The following is a 27,599-nucleotide window of genomic DNA, read 5'->3' on the forward strand; positions in this document are numbered from 1 at the left end:
TGTTTAAAAAAAATATATTATACTTTCTTCCCTTACTCATCTTCACACCTTAATCAGAATCAAATCTAGTAAACTGACAGATACATACATAGATAGATAGATAAATACATTTTAAGTCAATTCTTTAGTTAGTTATTTAGTCAGTCTGTCACTTTTTTAGATAGGCAGACTGATAGTTATTCAACACATAAATCAATTCACCTATTAAGAGATAAATTAACTTGCAATTAAATAGGTTTCTGATAGCTAGGAACTCAAATAGTACGTACATGCATGCATAATTACATACACAAATAAATAAACAAAATAAATAAATAAATTATTATATATAACCTAAATAAATTTAAAACATAAAAATAATACAAAAAGTAATATTCCTCTTTAATACTAGTCAGTTAATAGCTGTTTGTTGATGATGTTATTTCATTAGTTCTTCTTTCTTTCTACTCCTTTTTTATTCACTTAATTTCTTAAATAAAAATCTAACACCTCAATCTATTAAATAAACATTTCACCTTTTAAAACAATTTTTTATATTTTCTTTCTTTAGTAATTAATTCATGTACATATTTTTAACAAAAATCTATGCAATAACCAATTGATAAACAAGTATACTTACAATACCTTCATGCTATCATTAATTATTTAGTCAGAGCTTTTACTATTTAGTAAATTCAATATATTTATAAAATAATTTATTTAGCTTTTTTGATTAGCAAATAATCAAAGTTTCAATAGAGGTGATGCTAACTAATTTGGCTAAATAAAATATAAAGTGGATTAAAATTAATTAGCTAAATTAGTAGATGCAACAAATCTTATATCTTAATTATTCAACAAAAATTAAAAAAATTTACACTAACAATTTATCGATTAGCTATATTATCAAAAAAAATAAGAAAAAAACAATCTAAATTTACTAAAATATCTAATTTTTTTAATTTAATAAAAGCTTGATTCCTGATACTTTAGAATGCTAATTAAAAGTTAATAAAAAAATCAATTAATTTCTTTAATAAAGAAGAAAGAGATAAAATACTTTCAAAACTTCCTTCTAAAATAGTTTGATTTTTTCACCTCAATTTTATTTTTTAAATTTTGAATTTTGACTCTTTGCTACTAAATAATCGTAAACCTTATAAAATTTATTAAATTATGGTTCACTTAATTAAATATAGCAACAAAAATGAAATATTAATAAGCTTAGCCAAATAAGTTAAAATAAATATTAAACTAAAATTGATTTTTTTTAACTACCTTATCCAATAAAAATTATTATGTAAATTTAAATGTTTTTTATCTCAAAAATAATAAATCTCAAAATGCTATTTTTGTTTAATATTTTTTGACTCTTTAATAATTACAAATCTTATAAGCAATTAAAATGGCTAATATAATATTTATAAGTAAAAAATTAGTATTATTAAACTCATAATAAAACTAAAATAATCGAAAAATTATATAAATATTAACTAATAATATATTTTTCATTTTAAATCTAAGCTTATTATTTATTTTTGGTATCAAAAAAATAAAATTTTTATCCTAAAAATATTAAATTTAGAATAAAATATAATATTTATATTACAATTATTTAATTTATTTAATATAAATTTATATGATAAAAGTGATATATCATGTAATTCTTGACTAATACATAATTATATATCCATAAATTAAAGAGGTTCTCTATCTTCACCTTTTCATGTTTGATTTTGAAGTCTTTCAATGAAAGTTTTTGATTTAATCAAAATTACAATATATAAAAAAATAGTAATTTTTAGAAGTTAATTATGTAATAATAAAAAAACTAAAATAGAAGAAAAAAACAAATCCATAGACATTTTTAAATTTTTTAATAATTTTTCTTGATACTTTGAAAAAAATAAAATGGAATAAATTAATCAATATTTTATAGTCTTTATTATTGTTTTTATTAGTAAGATATCAATTTTTATTAAATTTTAACATAATTTATTTAAAATAAAAGTATAAAATTTAAAGACTTTTATTTAAAAGGATTTATATTTGTAAATTGAATATGTAAGCTATAGAATCTAAAAAAAATAATCGAAAAGTAAAGAGAAGGATATGTGAATATTTGATTAAATTTGGATGCAATTTAGCATTTAAGATTTGTATAATCAATATTCATCCATCAAATTAAAAATAAATATAATTATTAAAATAAACGAACTATTGATATTCAAATTTAGAAAAAAGAAATGAAGAAAGAAGCAAAACAGGAAAAAATTTATACTAATTTCTAAGATTTTTATCCATTTTATTTGTCTTAGCATTCAAATATTATTAACAGACGCTTGCATTACATTGGTACAACAATTAGCATGATGCTTTTTGTTATATCGATTCTTTTAACTTAATATTAATACTTACCACTTGTTATTGTATCAGGATATGCATTTGCATGGGTAGGACATTTCTTCTTCGAAAAAAACAAAGTAAATAAATTAACATTTTTATTATCAAAATAAATTATTTACATTTTTATAAAGCCTGCTACTTTCAAATATCCAGTTATGTCATTTATGGGAGACTTTAAAATGTGGTATTAGATTACTACAAAATAAATAAAGTGGTGATTTCATTGCTTAAATATTTGCAAAATGCGAATGAGTTAAAAATAATAATAGTATGCTAATTTTTAATATTTTTTGTATAAAATAAATTGCTTTGTTGCATATCACAGATTAACATTTTTTTTAATTTAAAAAATGAAAAATCATTCTAATAAAATACATACTAATCATATTCTCATTGTGTTTTTTTTTTCAAAATTTTTAAAAGAAAAAATAAATATATATTTAGAAAAATGGTTAAGCGAATGAATGAATGTTATCTATCATATCATATTATCAATAACTTAATTTTATGCTCAAAATATTATTTATCATTTTCTATTAAAAGCATAATTTGAAAATTTGTTACCTTACAATAGGGCTTTATTTAGTTTTAAACAAATTTAATTGTTCTAATCTTTAATTGAATCATCAAATTCATATAATAGATAGATATATATGACTGAAAAAAAATCTTATAGAAAACACAACATAAATTAATATAAATATCATATCTACAAATATTTAATTTCCTAAATGGAAATCAAATGCATAAATCTTCTTTAATTTTTTTTCTATCTAAAAGAAGAAAATATAAATAAATAAATATTGAAAAGTCTAATGAAATTTAACCACACAATTAATAATTAATAATAATAGAAACATGAAGTCTATCATCATAAATATATAAATAAAAATACCCTATAAATATTTCTTCAAATTTTAAATTATTTTCTTATATACTTTAACTATTCACATGTAGTGAAAAAAGTGTCTTTATGGCGTCAATTTAGTTTTAAAAAATTACAAATTATCAATTAACTGGCTACTTATCAAATAATCGACACTATATTATCAATTTAATTATGTTAATTATTTTATTATCTTCACTTTATTAATATTAATAACATAAGACTTATTAAAAATTATTTTACTTATTAATTTGTAAATGACAATCAAAAGGAAATTGTCCAAACATTAAATAATAATTCCTTTATTTTTGAAAATAAATAATATTCTATTATCAACTAGATCGTATTTGAATAATTTTGGTACTTTTTAAAATAAAATCTAAAATTATGATTTCATGAATTTTTAAATTAAAAATACAATCAAAATTTGATTAAAATCTATAATAATTCTTAATTTTATACAAATATTAGTGATTACTTTATATTATTTAATAAGGTAAAAAAAATTAAAATTATAATCTTTATTTTTTTATAAAATATCTATTAATTTTTGTTGTAAAAGATCAATTATACTTTTAAAATTTAAAATGATTTTAATTTAATTTATTTAAATAAATATTAATAAAATTTATAAAATACAAATACTTTTTAAAAGAATTTAAATTAGAAAAATTAAAAACAAAATGGATAAGTATCAAAATTTGATATATGAAAGATTAAGTGAATTTTAATGATACTTTCTATGCAAAATTTTGAAAATTTGATTTATTAAAAATAACTATATTTACTAGTTATTAATATAGAGAATTGGTGGAATTTTGAAATCAGATTTACATCATAAGTTTTTGAATTATATTTGATTTAGTTAAAAATTGAATGTCTTTTTTAATTATGTTTTGATTAATCTGTGTGTAAATGATTTATTTATTGATTATTATTAACATACTGTAATTTAATTGATTGTCTTAATATATTATTAGCAAACAAAAAGAATAAATGCAAGAAAGTGAGAGATAAGCAGAAATCGATAGTTCTCCTTCTTCATTTTATTTGAAGTAGTAGCAAGGGCAAATTACTTCATAAAACAACATGCAAAACTATGATTCTTTATTGTATAGCGAAATCACTGAAAATAATTAGACTCTTTTAAATACTCCATAGCATCCTTTCAAGCAAAAGAATCCATGTAATTTAGTTAGCTACTCAAAGCCTTTTCTAATTGTTAAATTAAATGCAATTCAATTATAAAAACACATAAATTATGAATTTTATTTGATAGAGATTTATTGATGAAAATATTTTACTTAAAATAGTAGGAAGTGTTTCACTGAGCTTCAATTCGATCAACTTCTAAAGCAGTAGAAATTAATTTAGTTTAATAGCAGTCAATATAAATAAAATAGATTTTATTCAAATATAAAAAATAGATTAAGCTAAAATTAATAAAATTTATTTCTTTTTTATTTAAAATAGTGCTTAAAAATACATAGTAAATGGAAAGCGGATAAGTAAGTGAACGACAAAATATTTAGAGTGGTGATAAAAACTAAGTTAGCAATTATAACTAGAATATAAACAATAACTAAAAAAATAGTATTTAGTAGCAAGTTATTTTATAGAGTAGCAATGATAAAAAATATTAATAATCTAGTTCGCAGAATTCTCAGAGCTAAAGCAATCGAAACAATAACAGTAATATTTAGAATTAGGTATTTTAGCATCAAAATGCTTTTAATAGATCTCCTTACAAAATAAATGAGTTTTAAATATGCACTGAAGAAGACGAAAAGGAAAATAAAGATGAAACAATATAGAATATAGAAAAAATAGATTTGTCTGGAAATATGCTGAAAAATATGTAGGATTTAAACAAGTTTAAAAGCTTAGTTTATTTAAACCTTTCTTATAATAGAATACAAATTATTGAAAATATAGAAATGCTTGTTAATTTGTAATATTTAAATTTAAGCAATAACAATATTAAAGAAATACCTTCAATTATTGAAAGAAATACTTAGCTTTAGCATTTGCTCTTATCTTCTAATAATATTTCTTCAATAAATTCTATTGCTAGTTTATAAAAGCTACTCAATTTGAAAGAGCTTAATTTACTAGATAACCCTATTTAGCAGTGCCAAGATTATAAAAATTATATAAAAAACAATCTCAAATAAATAATTTTGTTGGACTAAAAAAATATACATGTCAGCAATCTTAATAGCGTAGGGGAATCTTGGAATAGCCAGTTGTCATTCAGTAACAATACAGTTAATTAATCTGCTCATTTTCAAAGAAAACAGAATAGCAAGGTTCAGCAAGTTTAATAACAACAACAATAAAATAATTTAATTCAACCGATTTAAGGACTACTCGAATCATTTTCTAACAACAATAATTATAATAACAACAACAATAACACTAATTCTCTTTATTAAAATAGATAGAATCATATTTATTCTTTTGGGTCATAGTAAAATGATACTCCTACAAACCATCTTTTTGGCTTTGAAATTAACATTGATTACCCACAAAAGTTAAAAAAACCTTAATCTTTGGATTTTTAATATTTGACTTCATAGAATTAATAAAATTCTCCTTAGTAAATTAGAGCAGCTTATTATAATAACATGGGAGATCTAAACAGGAGCATAACAGAAATAGAAACTGAATTTGATAGTGATGGAAATGTTTTGGATAAACAATTTTAGGAATAAAGGATTTTTTATAGTAATGCTAAATCATCTAAGAAAAACTTCAAAGCTTTTTTAGAATTTTAAAATCAATTATAAATGTAAAATTAATACTTAGCATCTCCTTTAAATAATGAGCAGTCAGTTATTCTATTCGAAAACATGAACAGCAGTGAAAAGCATAATAGGTCTGTTTGGTAAAATAATACGCAAGAGAGAAATGAATAAACTTTTAGTGAAAGTGCAAATAAAAATTCTTTTTTGATTGACAGCAAAATTTAATAGCAAAGACAAGGAAATGAAATTGAAAATGATTTACAAAGCTCTTTTAATTTTAAAAGGGATAAAAATTTAGAAACAGAAAGCTAAGTTTAAAATCTATAAAATTAATTTGATCAAATCTAAAGCAACGATTAAAATTTAATTCAGAATAAAACTTTAAGGAGAAACTTAGCATACGAAGAGTAAGTTGGTAATAATTTTTTACCTCATTTGTCTGAAGAAGAAGCCTACCGCTTGAAGAAGTGTTTATTTTAACAAAACAATGACAAGATATAAATTTTGAGTAATTAACAGTTTAATCATAGTAAACAAGAAGACGAAAATACGAACAATAAAAAGAAAGATAGAAATAACGAGGATAATTATGATGAAGTAAATTTAACTAATATTCACAGTATTTCCAACTATGTTTATGATGAATCAACTGCTAAGAAAGCCAACTAATAAATTAATTTTATTTAGCCATAAAAAAATTAGTAGCAAATACTTCCACCACCTGCTCCTTCAACTCTTCCAATTCCTAGTTTAAAGGAAGAGCAAGGATAAATAAATAAAGATAAATTCAAGACCTCTCCATTTTTGGATTAGATTGCTAATAATTCAGGGTCTAAGCAAAATGAGTAAGAATAGAATGGAAATCAATTGAACAATGTTAGTCAATTATAATCCCTTTTTGACAACATAGAAAGCCACAGAGGAGATTTTTTACTATAAGATTTTTCTTAAATATATGCAAGCAAAGTAAACACATCAGATGTTTTGGGTATATAATTTACCCCATAAAATCATAGTAGCAATAATAACAACATGAATTAAATTGAATATATTTCACCAACAGAAGAATCTACAATAAATTCTAACATTATGAACTCTGAAAAATAATGCTAAACAGTGGCAAATACTTTAAATATTTTAAATAATTAACTTAAAGCTCTTCACGAATCATTTTAAGATTACAAGTAAAATCTATTTAAAAATTATTATTCAACTGATTAATTTTGTAATTTAAAGTTCTAATTTGGACTCAACTGCTGAAAAGAGTAACTAATTAATTTAGAAAATTATTAAATGCACCGAAGATAGTCAAAAAGAATCTATCAAAGAGTAAGTTTTAATATTTTTTTTGATTAACTATTAAATAATAAATAAAAAATTAATTTTATAGAAAAGAAAAGTTAGTCCAAGACATTCAGTTATTCAAAAACTTAGTAAGCTCCTCATTCATATAGATTAACATATTTGTTGAAGAATTCGTAAATTTTAAAAAAATATACTTACCTTTTTTTACATTTAATTTATACCAAAATTATTAAAAACAATTTTATTTTATTTTAATCAAAGGCATTCAAATTTAATAAAAAAATTCATTTTATTTTTATTTAGCCATTCAATTTAAAATTAGAATATTCATTTTTTGAAAATAAAAATATTTATTCATATCTAACTTGAATTAGGGGTTGCAAATTAATACTTTTATGAAAATAATTTAAGAATGTGGCGAAAGTAAATGTGATTAGCTAAATAATGAAGGAATAATTCCTAAAATATCTACAAATACTCTTAATAATATTAATGAAATATTTGAGTAGATTCAAAACAATAATAATCAGCTTTTTATTAATGCTAATAGGATGACAGAAGAAATTAATAGAGCTAAAAATATATAAAATGATTTTTTGGTAGAAAAATTAAACCAAAACATAGAAAAAATAATATCTCTCTTCAAAGAAATTTCTAATCTACACTTAACTTGTTGTGATACATTTGAGAGCATTGAGCATACTTCTGAAAGGTTAACAAAGTTTTTCATACATATTGTAAGACTATTTTAAGCCAAATAGGTAATACAATTTTCCAATCACAAAAGGAATCTCTCAAATTAAACAAATAATTCATGTAATTAAACAATACAAATGAAACAGCCATCTTCTTCAACTAATATCAGTAAAGATCACGGACAGGCAAATTCAAAACTAAATAGACAGCAATCAACCAAAGATTTTAACATTTAAAATAATAATAATAATAATAATAACAACAAAAATCAGCAATTTTAAAATAATGATAAAGAAAAAAAAGGTATTGCTGCAAGTTCAAATTAGTAGAATTAGCAATTTTAGGAAAATAAAAATCAGAATTCGAACAGAGATAGCTAAAAGCAGGAAAGCTTTGATAGGAATTTAGAGAAATAGGAGGATTTAAAAACACCTAAAAGCAATAATAACAACACTAATACGAATATGAATTCGAATAATTCTAGAATTGGATATACTCCCTTGCAAGAAGGGTTTAGTGAAGAAGAACAAAAGAAGTTGATGAATAGCAATATTGAACAAATTCAATAACAAATGAATAACTACAGAAAAGAAATCTAGCAAAAGCATTTAAAAAATTAGAAATCTGAAGAATTAAAATTAGAAGAACTTGATCCTTCTTAAAGAATTAATATTTTATAGTAAAATATAAGCAATACTCATATTTTCCCTTTTCCTACATAATATATGAATCAACAATTATCTAATATAAATACTAGCTTTAGCAATGAAGTTCAAATAAAATCTAATATACCTATTTCTCCTCATTTAACTACTAATTCTCCAAGCACAAACATCTCTTAGCTTAAAAATAACAGCTAAAAACCTACTTAATACCAATAAGAGTTAGAAATTTTAAGATTCAAATTTAGTGATTTTGAAAAAACATCTCTGATGAGATACGATAACCTTCTAAAAGCAAAAGAGTAAGTAGAAAAAGATTACAATTAAATTGTTTAAAACTATTCTGAGTTGTAATAAAATTATGAATCTATTCTAGTCAAATATAGTGGATTATAGTCAAAATATGAAGAATCGCTCAGTTTGAGAGATAAAAATAACAATGAAATAGAGAGGGAAGAATTTATATCATAAATATCTTAACTTAAGTTAAGAGTAAATGATTTAGAGAAATATGTAAGCTCATCAGAAAACCAAAAGCAGCTACTTTTAAAAGACAAACAAATACTTAAAGAGCAGCTTTCGCTTGTACAAAAAGATTATGAAAGTCTTGAGAAATAAAATCAAATTAATATAAATTAAAACCAAAAACTAATTGATAACAACAAAGATCTTGCCTAATAAAACTAATAATTACTGTTAAGACTAACAGAAGCAGAAAATACAGTCCTGAGCATGAAACAAGTACTAACTCCTAGACTTCATACACAATAATAGTCTGATTAACATCAAGAGTATACCTCTAATTAAGAAAAATAGTATTCGCATAAAAAATCTCTGTCATAATAGCTAAATAATTAATACAATAATAATAATAATTAAGCAACGATTTTGTAATAAGGATAAAATTAGATAATTTGTAATGAGGAATTGAGCTAGTTGTTAAAAAATATGCTGTAAAATGTAAATACCAACATGTAACAAAATACTTAGATCATACAATTATTAGGCTCTAAAGATACATTAATCAACAATTAAACTTAATCTGATAATTTAAATGAAAACTAATATGAAGCCCACCAAGAATGGAGCGAAATGCTAAAAATGCAAATAAAATAAAAGTAACTACTTTACAAACAAATACTTGCATTGGCTGCTATTATCAGTACAATTTAATCAAATGATGAAAAAAAGCTTTAGGAATGCATTAAGAAAATTACTTCATTATAGGAAACAACAAATCAATCTACTTAAACAGACCTTAACTCTCTCGTAAATACTTAATATTAATTTTTTGACTCAATTATTTCTCCTCCTTCAAAAACATCCACAGTAATCACTCAATAGACTAATAATAACATTACCAGTAATAACTAAAACATTAATCAAAATAACAATACTGCATCCAATAATAACACTTTAGAAGACTCAAACACTAAAAGCAATATAATGACGGCAACTACTATGACCTTACCTAATATATTAGAATCGGTACGGAAACATTAGCATAATGTTATGTAAGCTAAATTAAAAAGCAATACAACTGTTAATTCGTCATCTACAGCTTCTGAGAAATTATATAAATTAGCTGCTTAGCGCTACGAAGAAGAAACAACTAAAAATCTAAAGCATAAAAAAAATTCAAATTAACCATGCGAAAAATGGTTCAATAATTCTCCAGAAAGATATTGTGGGTAATAAAATAGTAAGCCTGCTCAAAATGAAGAAAAAATAGATGAAGTAAATTAATCTTCATCTTAGAATTCTTCAAGCACATAAAATAAAAGTCTTTAAAAGAGCAGATAGCTCCTTAAGCAAATGACTGATCTGGCAAATGATAAAAAATCATTTTTAGCAGAAGATAGCGCTTTTCTTTAAACTAAGAAAAAAGTAGCTAATAACGATTTTAAGTAAGGAGATTAAAGTACTAGCAGTGGCAACAAAAAAAACGTAAGTAAATTGATAAATGACCTACATAGTCAAATGGATAAGAAAACATTTAGGAATTCAAATAGTAGTAATATTAATAATGCACATGCCATCAACTAATCAGATATAATTTTGAATAACACAACTACCAATAAAAAATCTAAAAGAGAATAAACTAAAAGCCCGTCTGCATAAACTTTAACTAAAAACTGCTAAAAAAATATAATTTTAAGTAACCACAATAGTAATAATAGCTAGTAAATTTTAGTTAATAACTTCCTTAAAAAAGAATTTAAATACCCTTCTAAAGGAAGCTAGTCAAGCCTTTTGAACTAATCTCATCATTTAACAAATAAAACTCAATAATCTTAAAATCAAAGTTCATCTGTATTACATTTAACTTAAATAAATAGCAACAGCAATAATCCCAACAATGCGAGCAACATTTCTCATTATAAATCAAATTCTAATATAATTGATAGAGTTTCTATGGAACACTCTAAAAAATAAAAAAATTGTCTTAAATCTGTAATAAAAGCATATAAAAATATTGAGACACTTCGTAAAATGTAAGATATCTTGAAAAATGAAGATAACTTCACTGCATTTTTAAATAAAACTACAACAAATATTCACATAAATTAATCATTTAATAATAATCACCATAATAATATTCCAATAAACTAATTTAATATCAATCATCAAAACAACCAAAATAGTAATCTAATTGAAAACTGCACTAACAATCAAATTACTAAAATTCTCAAAAAAGTTACAAGATCATAATCTAATTTGAGTACCTAAAATGGATAAAAAGTTACCAATTCAGTAACATAGATACACAACTAGGACGCAAACACAAAAAGAGATAAATCAAAAGAATGATTAATAAACAAATTTCTTTATTTGCTTATTAATTTTTAAAATAAGTTGAAGCTTCAATTTTAACTGACTTAGCAACATAAATAAAAAATATTTCGAAAAAATATTTTTAAAAAGTTATTAATAAAAATATTTTTTAATATATAGAAAAGCTAATTTTAAAAGCACTGAAAATAAATTATATGGTTAAAAATTACTCTATTTTTATTATTTTAATTAATCATTACTTTAACTTATGTAAATATATAATTTGTTTTCATTAAAACACAAGACTACATTTAATTTAAAATATAAAATCAATAAAATTTCATTGTAGAATCGATTGCTAAATTAAATAAACAGAAATAATTTAACAAATTTTATTTTTAAAATTTTTTTTTACTCTTTTTTCATCACGTATTAAAAATTTGCCTTTATTTTCCAATCCAAGTAAATAAATAAATAAATAAAAACAAAACAAAAACAAATCAAAACTAAATTACTTAAAAATATAAGAAAAAATAAATTAAAATGTTTGATTAATTGGACATATTTGCGAGCTAAATTTTCCTTAGATTTAATAAATAGGCAACCTACAAAACAAGATTAGGTTCTTATGTTTCTCTTATAATTATATTTTTAATTATATATAAATTGGTTGGTACTATGGTAGATTTAATTTAGAAAAACAATCCTTAAGTTATCTATAATGATAGATAAGTTGACAATCCTGCAGCTTTTATTGCTAACAGTAAAACATTTCCTATTGCGTTTGGTATGGAAAGACCTATTGACTTTACACATTTTATAGATGAAAGCATTTATACAGTTTCTGCTTTTTGGAAGCATAAAATTTAGATTTATGATGAGACTGCTAAGTAGTATGTAGCTGTTTGGGATTAAAAAAGTGTAGATATCAAACCATGTACATTAGATAATTTCTAAAATCCAGACAACTAAAAATATTATCTTAGTCTTAATTATACTGATATGTACTGTCTTCCTCCTGATTTAGATTTGACAATTTAAGGAGATTTTCCCTCACCTGAGTATTCAGAAATTGAATTAATTGTGAAAAAATGTACTTAAAATTGCTAGCCTTAAGAAATACTGGACTAGTTTTTACTGAAATCTAATTTTGGAATTTAAATGTCAGACTCTTACGTAGATCCCTCTATCCCTGATAATCCTTTCAAGATCTATTCTAGAGATATGTTTTGGTCAACAAGTACTTAACTTCCAAAGGATGTTTTTGTTTACATCAGAAATAACTATGTTTACAGTGATTTTGGATTGCTATTTTCTGATGTTAAAACGCAGGTATTCCCTTCATATAGCTTTTACTAAACCTATGTAATTGAAAATTAATTATTTAAACAATTTTTTAAGATAGAGTATAAATTATTTATTTATTGTTTTGTAATTGAAATAGGAATTTCCTCCCTCATTTTAAGATTACTTTTTAAGTATTCATTTCAGATTCGAAACTCAAAAAGAAGGAGTTTATAAAAGAAGCTACTAGAAATTCAGCTAGATGATATCTGAAATTGGTGGGTATATTCAAAGTTTTCTAGCAATTGGTTATTTAATTTGTAGAAAAGCATCATAAGTAAAGTTAGATATTGATTTAATAAGTAGGGCTTTCAAATTTCAAGAAAGCACTTAAAATGAAGAGTAGTAATAAATATAAAAAGAAAAGAAAGAATAAATTGAAAAAGCAGAACTAATTGATAGAAAAAAAATAAAAATTTCATAGAAGAAATAATTAAATGATAAAAAGCATAAAAAAAAAGAGAAAGAAAAAACTTTTAACACTGAAGAATATTAGCAAAAGTAGGATGAATAAAACTCTAATTTTTTTCAATCTGCAAATTTATATAATCATAGTTAAAAAATCAATAATTATCAATAAGCATTTAAAAACTCCTAAATTATTGATAATAATGGTCAAATTTAACATTCCAATGAAATTTGTTATAATTTAAATAAATAAGATGTGGTTTTATAATAAAAAGAAAGCAAATAAAAAAATTCACTTAATATTTCTAATTTAATAATGAGTTATTTTTAAGATTAAGCAGGTTTAAAAGAAGTAGAAATTGTAAATTCCAATGAGGATTTTAAATTTCAAAAACAAAAAAGATAGAGCTTTTCATAAAAAATCAAAAAGTAAAAATGTGTTGAGGAAACTTTTTAAAATTATTTTGACAGTTAAATGAATAATTTTCGAATTAGCGCTTGGGAATACTTAAAGTCATAACTTTTTTGCTATTTTAGTAAATTTTACAATAACAGAAAAAAAATAATCAATTACACTAAAGAAAAGCTCTATAATTACATAGATTTATTCAATATAATTAATAAATTAAATGAAATAGAGAAGTTAAAAAGACTTATTTTGGACGAGGATCAGTTGAAATTATTTGATTACCTCCCGAAACCAACAATTTCAGCCGATATAATTTCAAAATCACATTTTGAATAAAAAAGAAAAGAAGTTGATTTACTTTACTAAGACTAACGATCAGAGTTGTAAAAGGCATCTGATAGCTTTTAGGCCTATTATAATTTAGTTTAAAAATGTGAATTAACAACTTTAGATCAAAAATTAATTCATTAAATAGATCCTGATCTAAAAAAAATATTTTAAGATATTAGTAAAAAATAAGATTTTTAGACAAACTAATTTAATTCCGAAGATAATAAATAAACAGAAGTATCCCCATAAATAAGATAGTCTATCTACTTTAATAACTAAAACTCAGTAAATAGGATTTAGAAGGAAAAAAATACTTTTAAAATTGAACTAATTTCTGAACAAGGAACACCAGCTAGCAGCAATAATAGAAGAAATTCGATTCTAAACTAATTTAGAAAATTTGATGAAATAAAAGAACCAATTAAAAGCGAAGATATCCTCACCTAATTATTTACTACCAGATCTTAAGGCAATTAAAATGAGGAAAGCCATCTAAATGAATTTTAATATAAAAATGATTAATAGAAACCTAATGCTTTTAGAAGTAGGTTAAATTAATTATCATAGTTATGAGATAAATATATATTCAGTTTATTTACTAAAATTTAATTATTTATTATATAATTAATACATGTTTTATCATAAAAATAACTTTCCATAAATTAATAAAATATTTTTGTTTTAATTATAATTAAAATGTAATTTATTTAGGCTTTTGTTTATATTTTTTTTCTTAAAAATCTTGAGGTATATTTAATCTAAGTAATAAAATAATATTTAAAAATATTTGATTGGCTGAATTTATTATTTTAATATTATGAGAAAGCAAATAAAGTTTTTAATGCTTTTATATCCAATGAAAAATTAATTTATATTTTATGAACAGGTTTCTTTTAATTTATTTGATGAAAGCAAAATATTTTGAATTCCAACAAAAACAAATAATTAATTCTAGATAAAGTATTTTTAATTCACAAAGATATTAATTTAGTAAAAGTAAATTTGTTTACTTCAAAAAATTGTATAAGAAGGAAGTATTTATTTCTATTTCGAATCAAGAAAAATTAGAGTTTGTTTAACTAAAATTTAAAATATTGCTTAAACCTCTTAATATTTTAAGATGAGGAACAAATTGAAATAATAGCTATAAAATAACAGCGGATTAATTTAAGCTAAAATATTGATTGTGCATTTTCTTTCTAACATTATTTTGTAATACAAGATAATCTAATTGTAACCTAATAAAATCGCAATGATGATGCTGATTATGACATTTCCTATGATATTTTGTTTAATATTTAATTATTTATACTCAGAATCACTAAAACTCAGCTTAGTTGGGAGTCTTTTTCTTTTTATTCATCTGGATTTATATGCAATAATTTCTACTTTTCCAGAAATACTTGAAATTATCTGCTTAATTGGATCTAAATATTTTTATTTATAAAACTCAATGCTTTTTTTAAAAGAGGTTTATTTAGCTGGAATATATATTGGACTATGGTTAAATAATTCAAAGTAATCTGATAGCAACTACACTGTGGTATCGATAATGCTAGTAAGCTTCTTGACTTTCATAATACAACAATATTATATATTTATTAAATGCTAAACATTAGATATTCGTTCATTTAAATAGCTACAGAAATTAGTAGAATTAGATAACAAACAAATGTTTAGTAAGATATATAAGCATGTAAAAAAAGTATTAATTTATATCTAAAATGAAGATAGCAGAATTCTTCTAACATAAGCTTTTTTATATAATTTTGGAAACTGTGAAATATTTTCACCTAAATTTGCAAGAGTGTGTATCAATGGAAAAAATTCTTATTAAAGATTATGGATAACAGATAGTGAAGTGGAAAAGATATTTAGTTCATGCATTATCAAAAGACAGATTTCACCTTTGATCAAAGATATTGTATTATCTTAGAATAAGCAACAAGCATACAAAACAGCCTAAGCATTGACCAAAAGTGGAAATTTTATACACTTTTATAACTAAATAATTTATTATCAGCTTAATAATGATAACGACCAATAGAATGTATATAATTACACTCAAACATATTTTTAAGTTGTTAAATAATTTGAACAAAAAAATCTCAGCTTTACTGCTTTTTACAAACACATTTTTAATTACTTAATAACAAATCCATAATTAGTCTTGTATGATTTATATGATTGAATTAAATTATTAATGCTAAAAAAGATCATTTTAAACAATAAAATTTAACGCCTTTATTAGTTAATATCTTATTTATTAAAACTTAAATCTTTAAACTTTATTAATTTCATTAAAATAAATATAAAAAAATAAATTATTTAATTATTATTTTTATTTTTTAAATATTACAAATATTGAAAGAATTAAATTTATTTTTTTAATTTAAACTGAGAATTTCTTTAGAAATTATATTAATCTGCGATTTATGAAAATATTAGTTTTAATAAGGTAATATATATATATATATATGTGGTTATATCATTTTTTATATAATTCAAAATTTAAGATTATTTACAAATTAAAATAATTATTTTTTTTTTAGATTTACTTAATTCAATTTTTATGATTTATTTATGAAAGTTATTCTAGCTTTCTAGGTGAAATGTTTGGTTTTCTCTAGAAAAAGTATTACTTTGTATTTTATTCTGCAGTAGAAAGCCTAGATTAGTTGGTTTATGGACTTTGATTATATGATAAATATGGATTATTAAGTGTTATAGTAGGTTATATTTTATATTGTTATTGAAAATTAGAGTTTATTTAATATTGTAATGAATTTTGCATTGCTTTTTAGTTTTTTGTTTTATTTTCTTCAGCGATTGAAAGACTTCTTTACTTATTTTATCTTTCTCTTTGAGAGTTTTATCTCAGACTTTCAAATCTATTAATATCTTCGAGCTATCTGTCAAATATTTTCTTCTTAGCATTTTGCTAATCTTTTAATGTCTTTGTGTCTTTATTGTTAAATGGTTAAGTCCAAAACTTTTAGAGATATTGCTGTTGGTTATTTTCAAGAAATTACTTTATCTTTTCCTTTCTTTCTTTTTCTATTTAAATATCCCTAAAAGTATCTAAATTAATCTAGTTTCCATTAATTTATCTTTCAGTATTAGAATTTTATTAGCAATTCCCATCTTAAAATGCCATATTTATTCTTATTTTTTCATTAGTCAAAACATTAGACTCTATAGATTTTTAGGATTCATTATCAATCTTTGAATTACGATCTGCTTTAGGTTGAGCTGTTTTCATCCCAGAAAGAGGCTATATTTAAGTACTGCCATTGAACCCGGTGAGAGAGGTACCAAAAATAGAATGCTACTCAAATAAAACTGGTGTATGGTGCATATGAGCCAATTTTTTAATTTAGTCCCATGGATTACAGTATTAATCTATTCTCATTTTTCGACAATTTAAACTTCTATGCAACTTTGGTAAATAACTTAGCTTAACTATATTTTTTTCATTCATATATTCTACATTCTTTGATTCATTAATCATTAAACTAGGAATTTCTTAGAAATTTTTTGGTGAAGGTGAATTGTTAAACGGATGACTAATATTGCTTTCTCTCATTTGCTATTTATATCTGGTTACTGATAAAGGAGAGTAAACCTACTTAATTTCTATCAAGGTTTAATCTAAATTAAGCTTATTTATCTAAGGATTTTGCTTCAGTATGTTTGGGCTACACCTATTAGACTCATGGGAAGATTTAATCCTCATATTCCTTTTGGCGAAATGCTCATCTATTTCTTAATTTCCCTTTATTGTACTATCATCTATCATTTTTAAAACAAATTTTGAAAAAAGTTAAATATTTAATTAAATTGAATATAAAAAAAATATTGATTTATAAGAAGAAATACAATAACAAGTAATCACCTAAAATTATATCAAATATCAATATTTTATTATTAAATTTCAAACGTATTGATTTTGTAAACAAAAGAATTTGATTTTGACCACTAATTAATTAATTTAATATTTAGCGTAAATTCTTTTTTTATAATTTTTGTATTGTAAATTGAATCCATATATTTTTATTATATGAATATTTTTTATTGTTTTTTTAATGCTTTTTGTAATTTTATTCCTTTTTACAAATTAATTTTTTTAAATCTGTATCAAAATACTATAAAAAAGTAACTTTAAAATGAATTTGTTAACAATTTTAGCTATCTTTAATTAATTTAATTAAAATATTTTATTTTATTTTTATTTGTATTTATTTAAAAGCATAAACTTGAATCTTAGACATTAAAGAATAAAAAAATAAAAAATTCAACATAAAAATAATTTGTAATTTAATAAAATAATGGAATAATTTATTTTTTCAAATTGGGTCGTAGTGAAATATATATATGTAATAATTAATTGGAGATAATCTAATCTTAAAGCATAAAAGTAGTTAAAATAAAGTTATAATAGCAAACATTTTATATGCAATATTATACCTATACTTTTATATTGTGGATAAACACTAATTGAATTAAATTTATTAGATAATTTCAAGCAAGCATTCTTTCACTTAAAACTTAATATTAATATTAATAAAAAAGGAGATTATTTATTTCTACTTAATAAAAAGTAATTAGTTATGTCTTAAAAATCGTTTATTTCATACAAGAATAACTCGAGCTATAGAAACTAAATTTAAATTAATGAAGAAGTAAGTTGTATTTATTGACAATCTATCATGTTTTATTCCTTATTTTTTCTTAGGATCATAAATAATTTTTGAAGTTTCCATTTAAATAAAACGATTCTGTAGTAGAATCAGGAGCTTCTTTATACACAAGTAAAAGAGATTTATCTGGGAAATGCGATACCACTACTCTAGAATGTGCTTAAAATAAAACAATTTTAGAAGCCTTAAACGAAGCTGAAAAAGAAATGGAAAACGAAAACAAATTATTTAAAAAGAAAGAAAATAGCTTTTAGTTACGTTAAATGTAAAGAACCAAACAAACTATTATTCAATCAAATAAAATGTAATAATAATAATAACAATAACAATAAGAATAGAACCTTTCAAACACTTTAATTAATATCGAAGAGGTAGAATCTAAAGTAGTGCCAATCAGACTGATGAAGGTTCTTAAGCTTTTAGTGAATATATAGCATTTTTTTAGGATTCTTTCAATGAATGCGAGAATTTTTAACAGACTTACATAGAACTAGCACTATCTTATTGGGGATGTTGCAAGCATTTACTCTAAGAATTCAAACCTAACGAGTGGAAATAATATTTTTTATCTTGCATGCAACTTTTTATATTACATGATAAGGCTCGCTTAGAATTTAAATATTCAAGTTTTCAACCCTTCAAATGTTCTTATTAAAGTTTGGGATAGCGTATAATCTGTGATAATTTTATTCACCACCTTTCTTTTAAACTTAGAGCTTTTTTTCTAAATGGATATAACAAATTTTTAACCTCTCTTTTAAATTTTATTGATCGCCTCTATTATTGATATTTTTGTGGAATTGAATACTGGAGTTCTTTAAAAAGGAGATATTATTTATAATAGAAATTTCATATTTTAGTCTTACATGAAAAATACATTCTTTTTAAATGTAATTGGTAATATTCCTTTATTTTTTATTATTTCCAAAGTAGAAATAAGTACAAATATGCGAATTCTATTCAATATTTTATATATTTCTAAGTGGGTTAAAATTTCAAAGGTGTTAAAATAGATAACTTTCTACGTAAGCTATGAAAAAGACCATAAAAATCTTTTCGATCTATTAAAGCTTCTAGTTTTTGTAATTGGAATTTGCCATATTTTTTGTCTATTTTGGCATGGTTTATGCATATTTGAAATTAATAATGGATACTCAAATAATTGGATTACAAGTAAAAATCTTATTGATGCTACTATATATGAAAGGTATATTTACTCATTCTACTTCTTGGCTGTTACTATGGCTACTGTAGGATATGGAGATATTACTCCTTAAAACAGCGTCGAAGTATTATTTACAACAATCACCATTTTTGTTACTTGTGTTGTGTATGCTTTTAGTTTAAACACAATTGGTGGCATAATAGAAAACATAGAAAAAAAGGATAAAAAATATAAAGAAAATTTATAAATAATTCATGGGTTAATGAGGGAAGAGGAAGTCTCAAGAGAACTTAAGATAGAAGTTTCAAATTACATAGAATATCTTTATAAGGTAATCATTATATTTATTACGCAGCTTTAATTTCTTTAGGTGTTTATTTAATTAATTTATTCTTTGTTCTTAAATTTTCTTAGAATTTTGGATTAAATGCATTTGCATTTTATTAAGCTAGCTAAAAACGTGAAGAAAAACAAAAATTTAAATTAATAAAACTTGTTACCCTGCTTTAACTGGAACAAAATTCGTTCCCAATCACCCATCAGATTTTATTAAAATTATTACTTCTATTTAATTTTATCAATCCCAAAAACATTTTCATGTCTTAGGAATCAAATGAAATAAGAAAGAAACAGGAAAAATTAATAATTGAAAAACTCTCGACAAAGTTAAGAAATGATCTTGTTTTAGAAATATAGGGAAAATACCTCAACAATATTCCTTTATTCAAGCATATAAAGGAGAAAGATAAAATAGCAAAGATAATGGAAGAGCAGCTTTACTCACCAGGTGAGATGATATTTCACTAAGGAGATTAAGATGATAACTCGCTTTATTACATAGTAAAAGGGAGTGTTTCGATAATATTTAATCCAACAAGCAATCAAAATAGAGAAGCAAAATAAATTCACCTTATAAAAAAGAAAGAATATTTTGGAGAGATTTCGTTTATTAATGGAAATCCAAGAACTTTTTCAGCAAAAGCTGCAGATTTTTGTAGAATATATAAAATCAACCGATAATAATTTATCTAAGTCATTTAAGAAAACGACTAAGATTTTGAGAATTTCCAAATGATTAAGGAAGCATTTTAACTAAATAAAAATTATAAATTTTGTTCTATATTTTGTTCCATTTGCAAATCTGGTAATCATTTCTCAATGGAATGCCCTCGCACTCACTTGACATTAACAAGGTAAATTATAATCTCAAGGTATAACAGCTATTCTCCATAAGAAAGATCAAAATTTAAAAGAAGAAAATTTAAATTAAATTACTTATCAAAAATCGAGTAAGGCTATTTTTTTTATATAAATACTAAAATTAATTATTGTAAAATTATTTTTTAAATAAATTAATAAAGAGGACTTCTAACGGCACTTATTGAAATAAACAATTGCGAGTCTTTGTTTGAAATACTTGATTAAATAGAAAATGGATGCAATAATTTTGATGACATTCAAGATGAGATGGTCCCTTATAAAGAAAACCAAAAGGAAGAATATCTTAGGAAAATCACATTAAATTAAAATAATTTATCTGTTGATAATAATGCGAATAGCCAAGTAGAATTTTAGAAAAAACATTTGGAATATGAAGAATCTCAAGATAAAGTCTGCAATTAACTTTCTAATCAAAATAAAAATAATTAAAGTTTTGTTAAATAATTGAGTAAAGGAAATAAATTTGCTGATAAAGTGACTTAATACTAGTAATAATAAATGAAAAAATCATTTTTATACTAAGCTAGCTAATACCAAGTGATACCTGAAAACATGAATGGGGAGAATTCATAAGAAAAAAAAGTGTCTTTCTAAAATTTTTAAGAGTAAATTCCATCCTCTACTTCATCTTCTGATGAAGAAGGTACTATCTTTTCCAGTATAAAAAAAAAAAATAGTAAAGAAAATATAGATTTAATAAGTCAAAAGAAACCCCTAGAAGAAGATTAACAGATTTTAACAATTGACAAATTTAATAATGAAAATCTTTCTTAAAAAAAGAATTCTGTTATTAGTCAAAAAAGAGATTCAAATAATTTTAATTTAATTTAATCAAAGTCTTTTAATCAATAAATTTCTACTTAAATGAATGAAGTTTCTAATTAATCCATTATTAGTGACTTGAAAAATATTAATATAAATTTAAATGATAGGCAGAAAATAAATAATAACAAACAGTTAAATTATATAATTAAATCTCGAAGAACTCTTAGAGGAACACAAGATAATAACTTTTTAGAAAATATATTGAACTAAATTTCGAATATACCTACTATTTAAGTAGAAGAATAAAAGGAGAAGAATTAGACAATTAATATTGATTTTTAAAGAAAGCTTTCGAAATTATCTCAAAGCGCTAATAATAAGAGATTAAGCTTATTAAGTTAATCGTAGTTAGTCTTAAACAATAATCAACATTCTTTTTCTTAATTAGAATAGATTAATGAAGCAAACTTATAAAGAATTGGAAAAAGACCAAATGATATAATAGAATCTTCTGATTAAGTGAATTATCAAATGCTTTAAATTTTTGACAAAGCTAAAGTATTTAAATATTACTTACCTCATTTTAATTACCCTGAGATTGTTTAAAAATGGATCATTTTTTAAACAAAGAGATTGAAAATGACATCAAACTTCGTTGGAATAGCTTAAAAAAAGAAAAGATTTATGGGCAAAAGAAAATAGAGCAAAAGTTAAAATTATATTTAAACAAGATAAACTGAGGTATGAATTAAACCAATAAATAAAGAGAAAATATATTTTATTATGAAAATATTTGAATCTATACCTTAAGCTTACAATTAAAAATAAATTCAAAATAATTATAATTTCATTCAATAAAGTATATTTATTCACTTTAATTAAAATTATATTTTACAAAAATTTAACTTCTTACTGCCACAAAATGAATGAAAATGATAAATTGAATGTAATTATATATTTTATACTGTGAGGCCTCTAAATTTATAGATTTATTACAGTTATTGCTTGATATGAAATTTATGTTTTTATTTAATTCATAGAAAATTTTTGTCAAAAATGCTTAATTTTAATAATTTAACCAATTTATGGTATATTTTCAATCAATTATTTTCATTAGATTCAATAAATAGGAAAGGAACTAATGATTATTTAATAATATGAAAAAAATAAGATTGTCATAATATTAATATTTGAATTAGTAATATGCAATTTTATATATATTCTTTTTGTTGTGAAACAACAATAATTTAATAAAATTTTATAGATAATTAAAAGCATAATTTCAAAAGAGCTTTAAATAAATAGTTAATTAAAAAACAATAAGAAGAAAACCTTTCATTTGATCTTATTAATTAATTATAAAACATGTCTTAAAAAAGCATTTTTTCTTACAAAAATAACTCCAGTTATCGTAGCTAAATTCATATAAATGAAGAAGTCAGTTTTTTATAATTATAAAATATTAATATTAAATAAGTTATAATTTAATTAGTACCATTAATAGTTCTTAAAATTTCCATTTAAGTAAAATGATTCTATAGTAGAATCAGGCACTTCTTTGTAGATAAGTAGAAGAAATATATAAGCGAAATGTGATATCATCTCTTAAGAAAATTTATAAAATAAAACCATTTTTTAAGCATTAAATGAAGTTGAATAAGAAAAACATAAAAAAAGTGAGTAAGAAAAAAGGGATACTAGTTTCTCAACACTGCCAAACAATGTGAAATAGCCAAATAACACTCATACATATAGAATGCATTTAACATAGACATAAGAACAGAACATTCTAAACACTGTTTTTAACATTGAGGAAGCAGAAATGAAAGTGGTACCGATCAGACTAATGAAAGTTCTAAAGCTTTTAGTGAATATACAACATTTCTTTAGGATTATCTCCATGAATACTAGGATTTTTAACAAACTTAATTCAAATTAACATGATCTCATAGGTGATGTTGCAAGCATATATTCTAAGAACACAAAACTAAAAAATGGAAATAAAATTTTAAATCTTGCATGTAATCTTTGGTATTATATGATCTTGCTAGCTTAGAATTTGAATATTTAGATATTTGCCCCTTCAAATGTTTTCATAAAAGTATGGGATAGTTTATAATCGATGCTCATTTTTTTCTCAACTTTTCTTTTGAACTTAGAACTTTTCTTTGAAATGGATATATCACGTTTTTAACTCCTCTTTCAAATTTTATTTATTGTGTCAGTTATTGATATTTTTGTGGAACTGAACACAGGAGTACTGTAAAAAGGAGACATTATATACAACAGAAATTTCATATTTCAGTCCTATATGAAAAATACATTCTTATTAAATATCCTTGGTATTATACCTTTATTTTTTTTTATTTCCAAAGTAGAAATTAGTAATACGATAAGAATAGTATGCAATATTTTATATATTTTTAAGTGGGTAAAAATTTCAAAAGTGTTAAAATAGATAACTTTCTACGTAAGCTATGAAAAAGACCATAAAAATATATTCGATCTCTTAAAGCTTCTAGTTTTTGTAATTGGAATTTGCCATATTTTTTGTCTTTTTTGGCATGGTTTATGCTTATTCGAAATTAAAAATGGACAAACAAATAACTGGATAAATAGTAAAAATCTCATTGATGCTACTATCTATGAAAGGTATATTTATTCTTTCTACTTCTTGGCTGTCACTATGGCTACTGTGGGATATGGAGATATTACCCCTCAAAACAGTGCCGAAGTTTTATTTACAACAATCACCATTTTTGTAACCTGTGTTGTTTATGCTTTTAGTTTGAACACAATTGGTGGAATAATAGAAAACATAGAAAAAAAGGACAAAAAATATAAAGAAAATTTATAAATAATTCATGGATTAATGAGAGAAGAGGAAGTCTCAAGAAAACTTAAGATTGAAGTCTCAAACTACATAGAATATCTTTATAAGGTATTTGCACTTTATTTTATATAAAATCACTATTTATTGTTCTTTATTATTCTGTTTAATATAATATAAATTTGATTGTTTTTTGTTTACTTATTTGAATAAATCCAAGTTTTTTTACCGGATTTACATTCAGCAGCTTTAGATTAAATGTTTTTGCATTTTATTATAGCTGAGTAAACTATAAATAAATTAGATGGTTTTTTAATTACTTTTTTCAATGAATCAAAATTTTATTTGCCAGATTTTCAATCAGCTTTAGATTAAATGTGTTTATTTGCATTTTTTTTTATAGCTTAATAAATTATAATTAAAAATATAAATTTAAATTGATAAAACAAGCTTGCTACCTTGTCTTCTGAGTGGGAATAAAAATTGTAATTGCAATCAAATTATTTTTATATTTTTATTATTATTTCTTTTTTGCAAATTTATTTGGTATTTATTATTTTCTTGACATTTATAATTTAAAATAATATTAATAACTTACTTATAAATAGGAATCAAACGAAATACAGAAAAAGTAGGAGAAATTAATAGTAGAAAAGCTTTCTACTAAATTAAGAAATGATTTAATTTTGGAAATTTAAGGAAAATATTTAAATAACATTCCTTTGTTCAAGCATATAAAGGAAAAAGATAAAATAGCAAAAATAATGGAAGAACATCTGTATTCACCTGGTGAAACAATATTCAATTAAGGTGATTTAGATGACAGCTCACTTTACTACATAGTTAAAGGAAGCGTCTCAATAATATTTAACCCAGAAAATAACCCAAATAGAGAGGCAAAATAAATTTAGCTAGTTAAAAAAAAAGAATATTTTGGTGAGATTTCATTTATTAGTGGCAATCCAAGAACTTTTACAGCCAAAACTGCAGACTTTTGCAGAATATACAAAATTAATAGATAATAATTTTTATAGGTGATACAGTAACATGATTAAGATTTTGAGAATTTTCAAATGATAAAAGAAGCTATTTCACTAAATAAAAATTATAAATTTTGTTCTATTTTTTGCTCCACATGTAAATCTGGGAATCATTTTTCAATAGACTGTCCTCGCACACATTTAACCTTAACAAGGTAAATTTTAATATCAAGACATAACAGCTATACTCCTTAAGAAAGAGCTGAATTTAGAAGAAGAAAAGCCAAGTCAAATTTCTTCTAAAAAATTGAGTGAGAAATTAATTAATTAATTAATTTACTATTTTACTAAAAAATTAATTTTTCTGAATAAAATGGTTTTTATATTAAATTAAAATAGGATTCTTCGCAGCGCACTTATAGATATTAACAATAAAGAGTCTTTATTTGAAATTTTGGATTCTATAGAAAATGCATGTAATATTATTGATGGAGCAGATGAAGATATGAATATTCAATTCTTAGAAAATCAAAAAGAAGAAAACAAAAGGAAAAATTAAGTTGAAAATACATAAAAATAAAATATATTTTCAATTGAAAATTTAAATAGCTAAATAGAAAATTAAAAAAGAGGTTTAGGTATTGAGGAATCTCAAGATAAAATTCAAAATCAGATTATAAGGTAAAGCAAAAATAATTTAACTTCAATTAATTAAAACGGTAAAGGAAATAAATATGCTGATAAAATTGCAGAATAATCTATTGAGAGTTAATCTTCTTAATTTAATGAATCTGAGTAATAACCATCTTCTCCCTCTTCTTCTGAAGAAGATAACAATTCTGTCTGTTCCTTTTAAATTAAAAAACGATAAGCCAGTAAAGATAATATGTAGATAACTAAGGTTATTCAAGGATAAGAAGAAGAATAAAAGTTCATAATTGATGGATAAATTAATGAAAATTAAAAAAATAATGCTTATTAATAGCAATAAAGAAATTCAAGCATTTTTTATAAATTAAAAGGTAGCAATTAGTAAATTAACACTTAAATGAATGATTGTTAATCTTTAATAAATGATTTGAAAATTAGCAACAATAATGATAAATAAAAGGTTGTTAATAATTTATAAGTTAACAATATAATTTAATCAAGGAGAACTTTGAGAGGTACAAGGGATACAAACTATTTAGAAAATGTTTTGAAATAAATTTAAAATAGATCTTCTATACAAGTTGATGAATAATCTCATATGAAAAAATTTTCGAATATTAGTATTGATCTCTAAAAACGTCTTTCAAAAATGTCTTAAAAAGGTAGTCAAAAAAATATAACCTTATAAAACCCATAATAAATACCATAAAATAATAGTATTTAAAACTCCTTGTCATATTTAGCATTGATCATGGATGATAATATTTAAAAAAATGGTAAAAAAGTGAATGATATAACAGAATCTTATGATTAAGTAAATTATCAAATGCTTTAAACCTTTGATAAAGCCAAAATCTTTAAATATTATTTGCCTCACTTTAATTACCCTGAAATTGTTTAGAAATGGGTGCTATTTTAATCTAAGAGGCAATAAAAAATCTCCAAATCGGTTAATATTGCTAAAAAAAAGAAAAGATACCTAAACAAGATAAAACAGAAGGATAGCTTTTGCTTAATTAAATGAAATGTGATAATTAAAATATAATAAATTTAATTATTATTCATTCATTCACTTTATTTAAAACATGATCAAAAAATATTTATTTCAATTTCTGTGCACATTATTTTTACAAAAATGTTCAATTTTTAAACTAAAACTTAATAAACTGTATTTATTACAAACAAAAATTGATAATTAATTATTCTTTCTAAATGTTAGTTTTATTTTTTTTAAACTTCAAATATTTATATTTATTATATTTGTTTATACTAAATATAGATCTTTAATAAATACTGTCTTTGATAATAAGAAATTAATACATTTTTTACAAATATTTTTT

At 22.4% G+C, this 27,599-nt stretch overlaps 6 protein-coding genes across 6 annotated transcripts; 5 read left to right on the forward strand and 1 right to left on the reverse strand. All coding sequences in view use genetic code 6, as the record gives it.

Annotated features, from left to right (window-relative positions):
* Positions 1 to 2,225: 2,225 nt before the first annotated feature.
* On the forward strand, positions 2,226 to 2,603 carry TTHERM_00790600 (transmembrane protein; the record flags this gene model as incomplete). Its single annotated transcript, XM_001026158.2, has 2 exons — positions 2,226 to 2,462; positions 2,517 to 2,603. 2 exons carry the CDS (start codon positions 2,226 to 2,228, stop codon positions 2,601 to 2,603), a joined length of 324 nt encoding a protein of 107 aa, XP_001026158.2.
* A 1,664-nt stretch (positions 2,604 to 4,267) lies between these two features.
* TTHERM_00790610 (hypothetical protein) lies at positions 4,268 to 11,492 on the forward strand (the record flags this gene model as incomplete). Its single annotated transcript, XM_001026159.2, has 6 exons — positions 4,268 to 4,457; positions 4,585 to 4,629; positions 4,745 to 7,202; positions 7,255 to 7,347; positions 7,409 to 7,496; positions 7,698 to 11,492. The coding sequence occupies 6 exons, from the start codon at positions 4,268 to 4,270 to the stop codon at positions 11,490 to 11,492; spliced, it is 6,669 nt and encodes a 2,222-aa protein (XP_001026159.2).
* Positions 11,493 to 11,957: 465 nt separating this feature from the next.
* Positions 11,958 to 14,520, forward strand: TTHERM_000790619 (small GTP-binding domain protein; the record flags this gene model as incomplete). The annotated part of the gene is made up of 2 exons (XM_012800612.1): positions 11,958 to 12,821; positions 12,901 to 14,520. Exons 1-2 carry the CDS (start codon positions 12,000 to 12,002, stop codon positions 14,518 to 14,520), a joined length of 2,442 nt encoding a protein of 813 aa, XP_012656066.1. The 5' UTR covers positions 11,958 to 11,999.
* A 1,990-nt stretch (positions 14,521 to 16,510) lies between these two features.
* Positions 16,511 to 17,770, reverse strand: TTHERM_00790620 (hypothetical protein; the record flags this gene model as incomplete). Its single annotated transcript, XM_001026160.2, has 1 exon — positions 16,511 to 17,770. Exon 1 carries the CDS (start codon positions 17,744 to 17,746, stop codon positions 16,511 to 16,513), a length of 1,236 nt encoding a protein of 411 aa, XP_001026160.1. The 5' UTR covers positions 17,747 to 17,770.
* A 787-nt stretch (positions 17,771 to 18,557) lies between these two features.
* On the forward strand, positions 18,558 to 22,545 carry TTHERM_000790629 (cation channel family protein; the record flags this gene model as incomplete). The annotated part of the gene is made up of 5 exons (XM_012800613.1): positions 18,558 to 18,629; positions 18,683 to 19,537; positions 19,661 to 20,143; positions 20,419 to 21,101; positions 21,174 to 22,545. The coding sequence occupies 5 exons, from the start codon at positions 18,558 to 18,560 to the stop codon at positions 22,543 to 22,545; spliced, it is 3,465 nt and encodes a 1,154-aa protein (XP_012656067.1).
* Positions 22,546 to 23,163: 618 nt separating this feature from the next.
* Positions 23,164 to 27,283, forward strand: TTHERM_00790630 (cation channel family protein; the record flags this gene model as incomplete). The annotated part of the gene is made up of 4 exons (XM_001026161.2): positions 23,164 to 23,235; positions 23,291 to 24,739; positions 25,237 to 25,919; positions 26,008 to 27,283. 4 exons carry the CDS (start codon positions 23,164 to 23,166, stop codon positions 27,281 to 27,283), a joined length of 3,480 nt encoding a protein of 1,159 aa, XP_001026161.2.
* Between the last annotated feature and the right edge of the window lie 316 nt (positions 27,284 to 27,599).

This window comes from Tetrahymena thermophila, assembly GCF_000189635.1.
Source record: "Tetrahymena thermophila SB210 genomic scaffold scf_8254047, whole genome shotgun sequence".
Lineage (NCBI taxonomy): Eukaryota > Ciliophora > Oligohymenophorea > Hymenostomatida > Tetrahymenidae > Tetrahymena > Tetrahymena thermophila.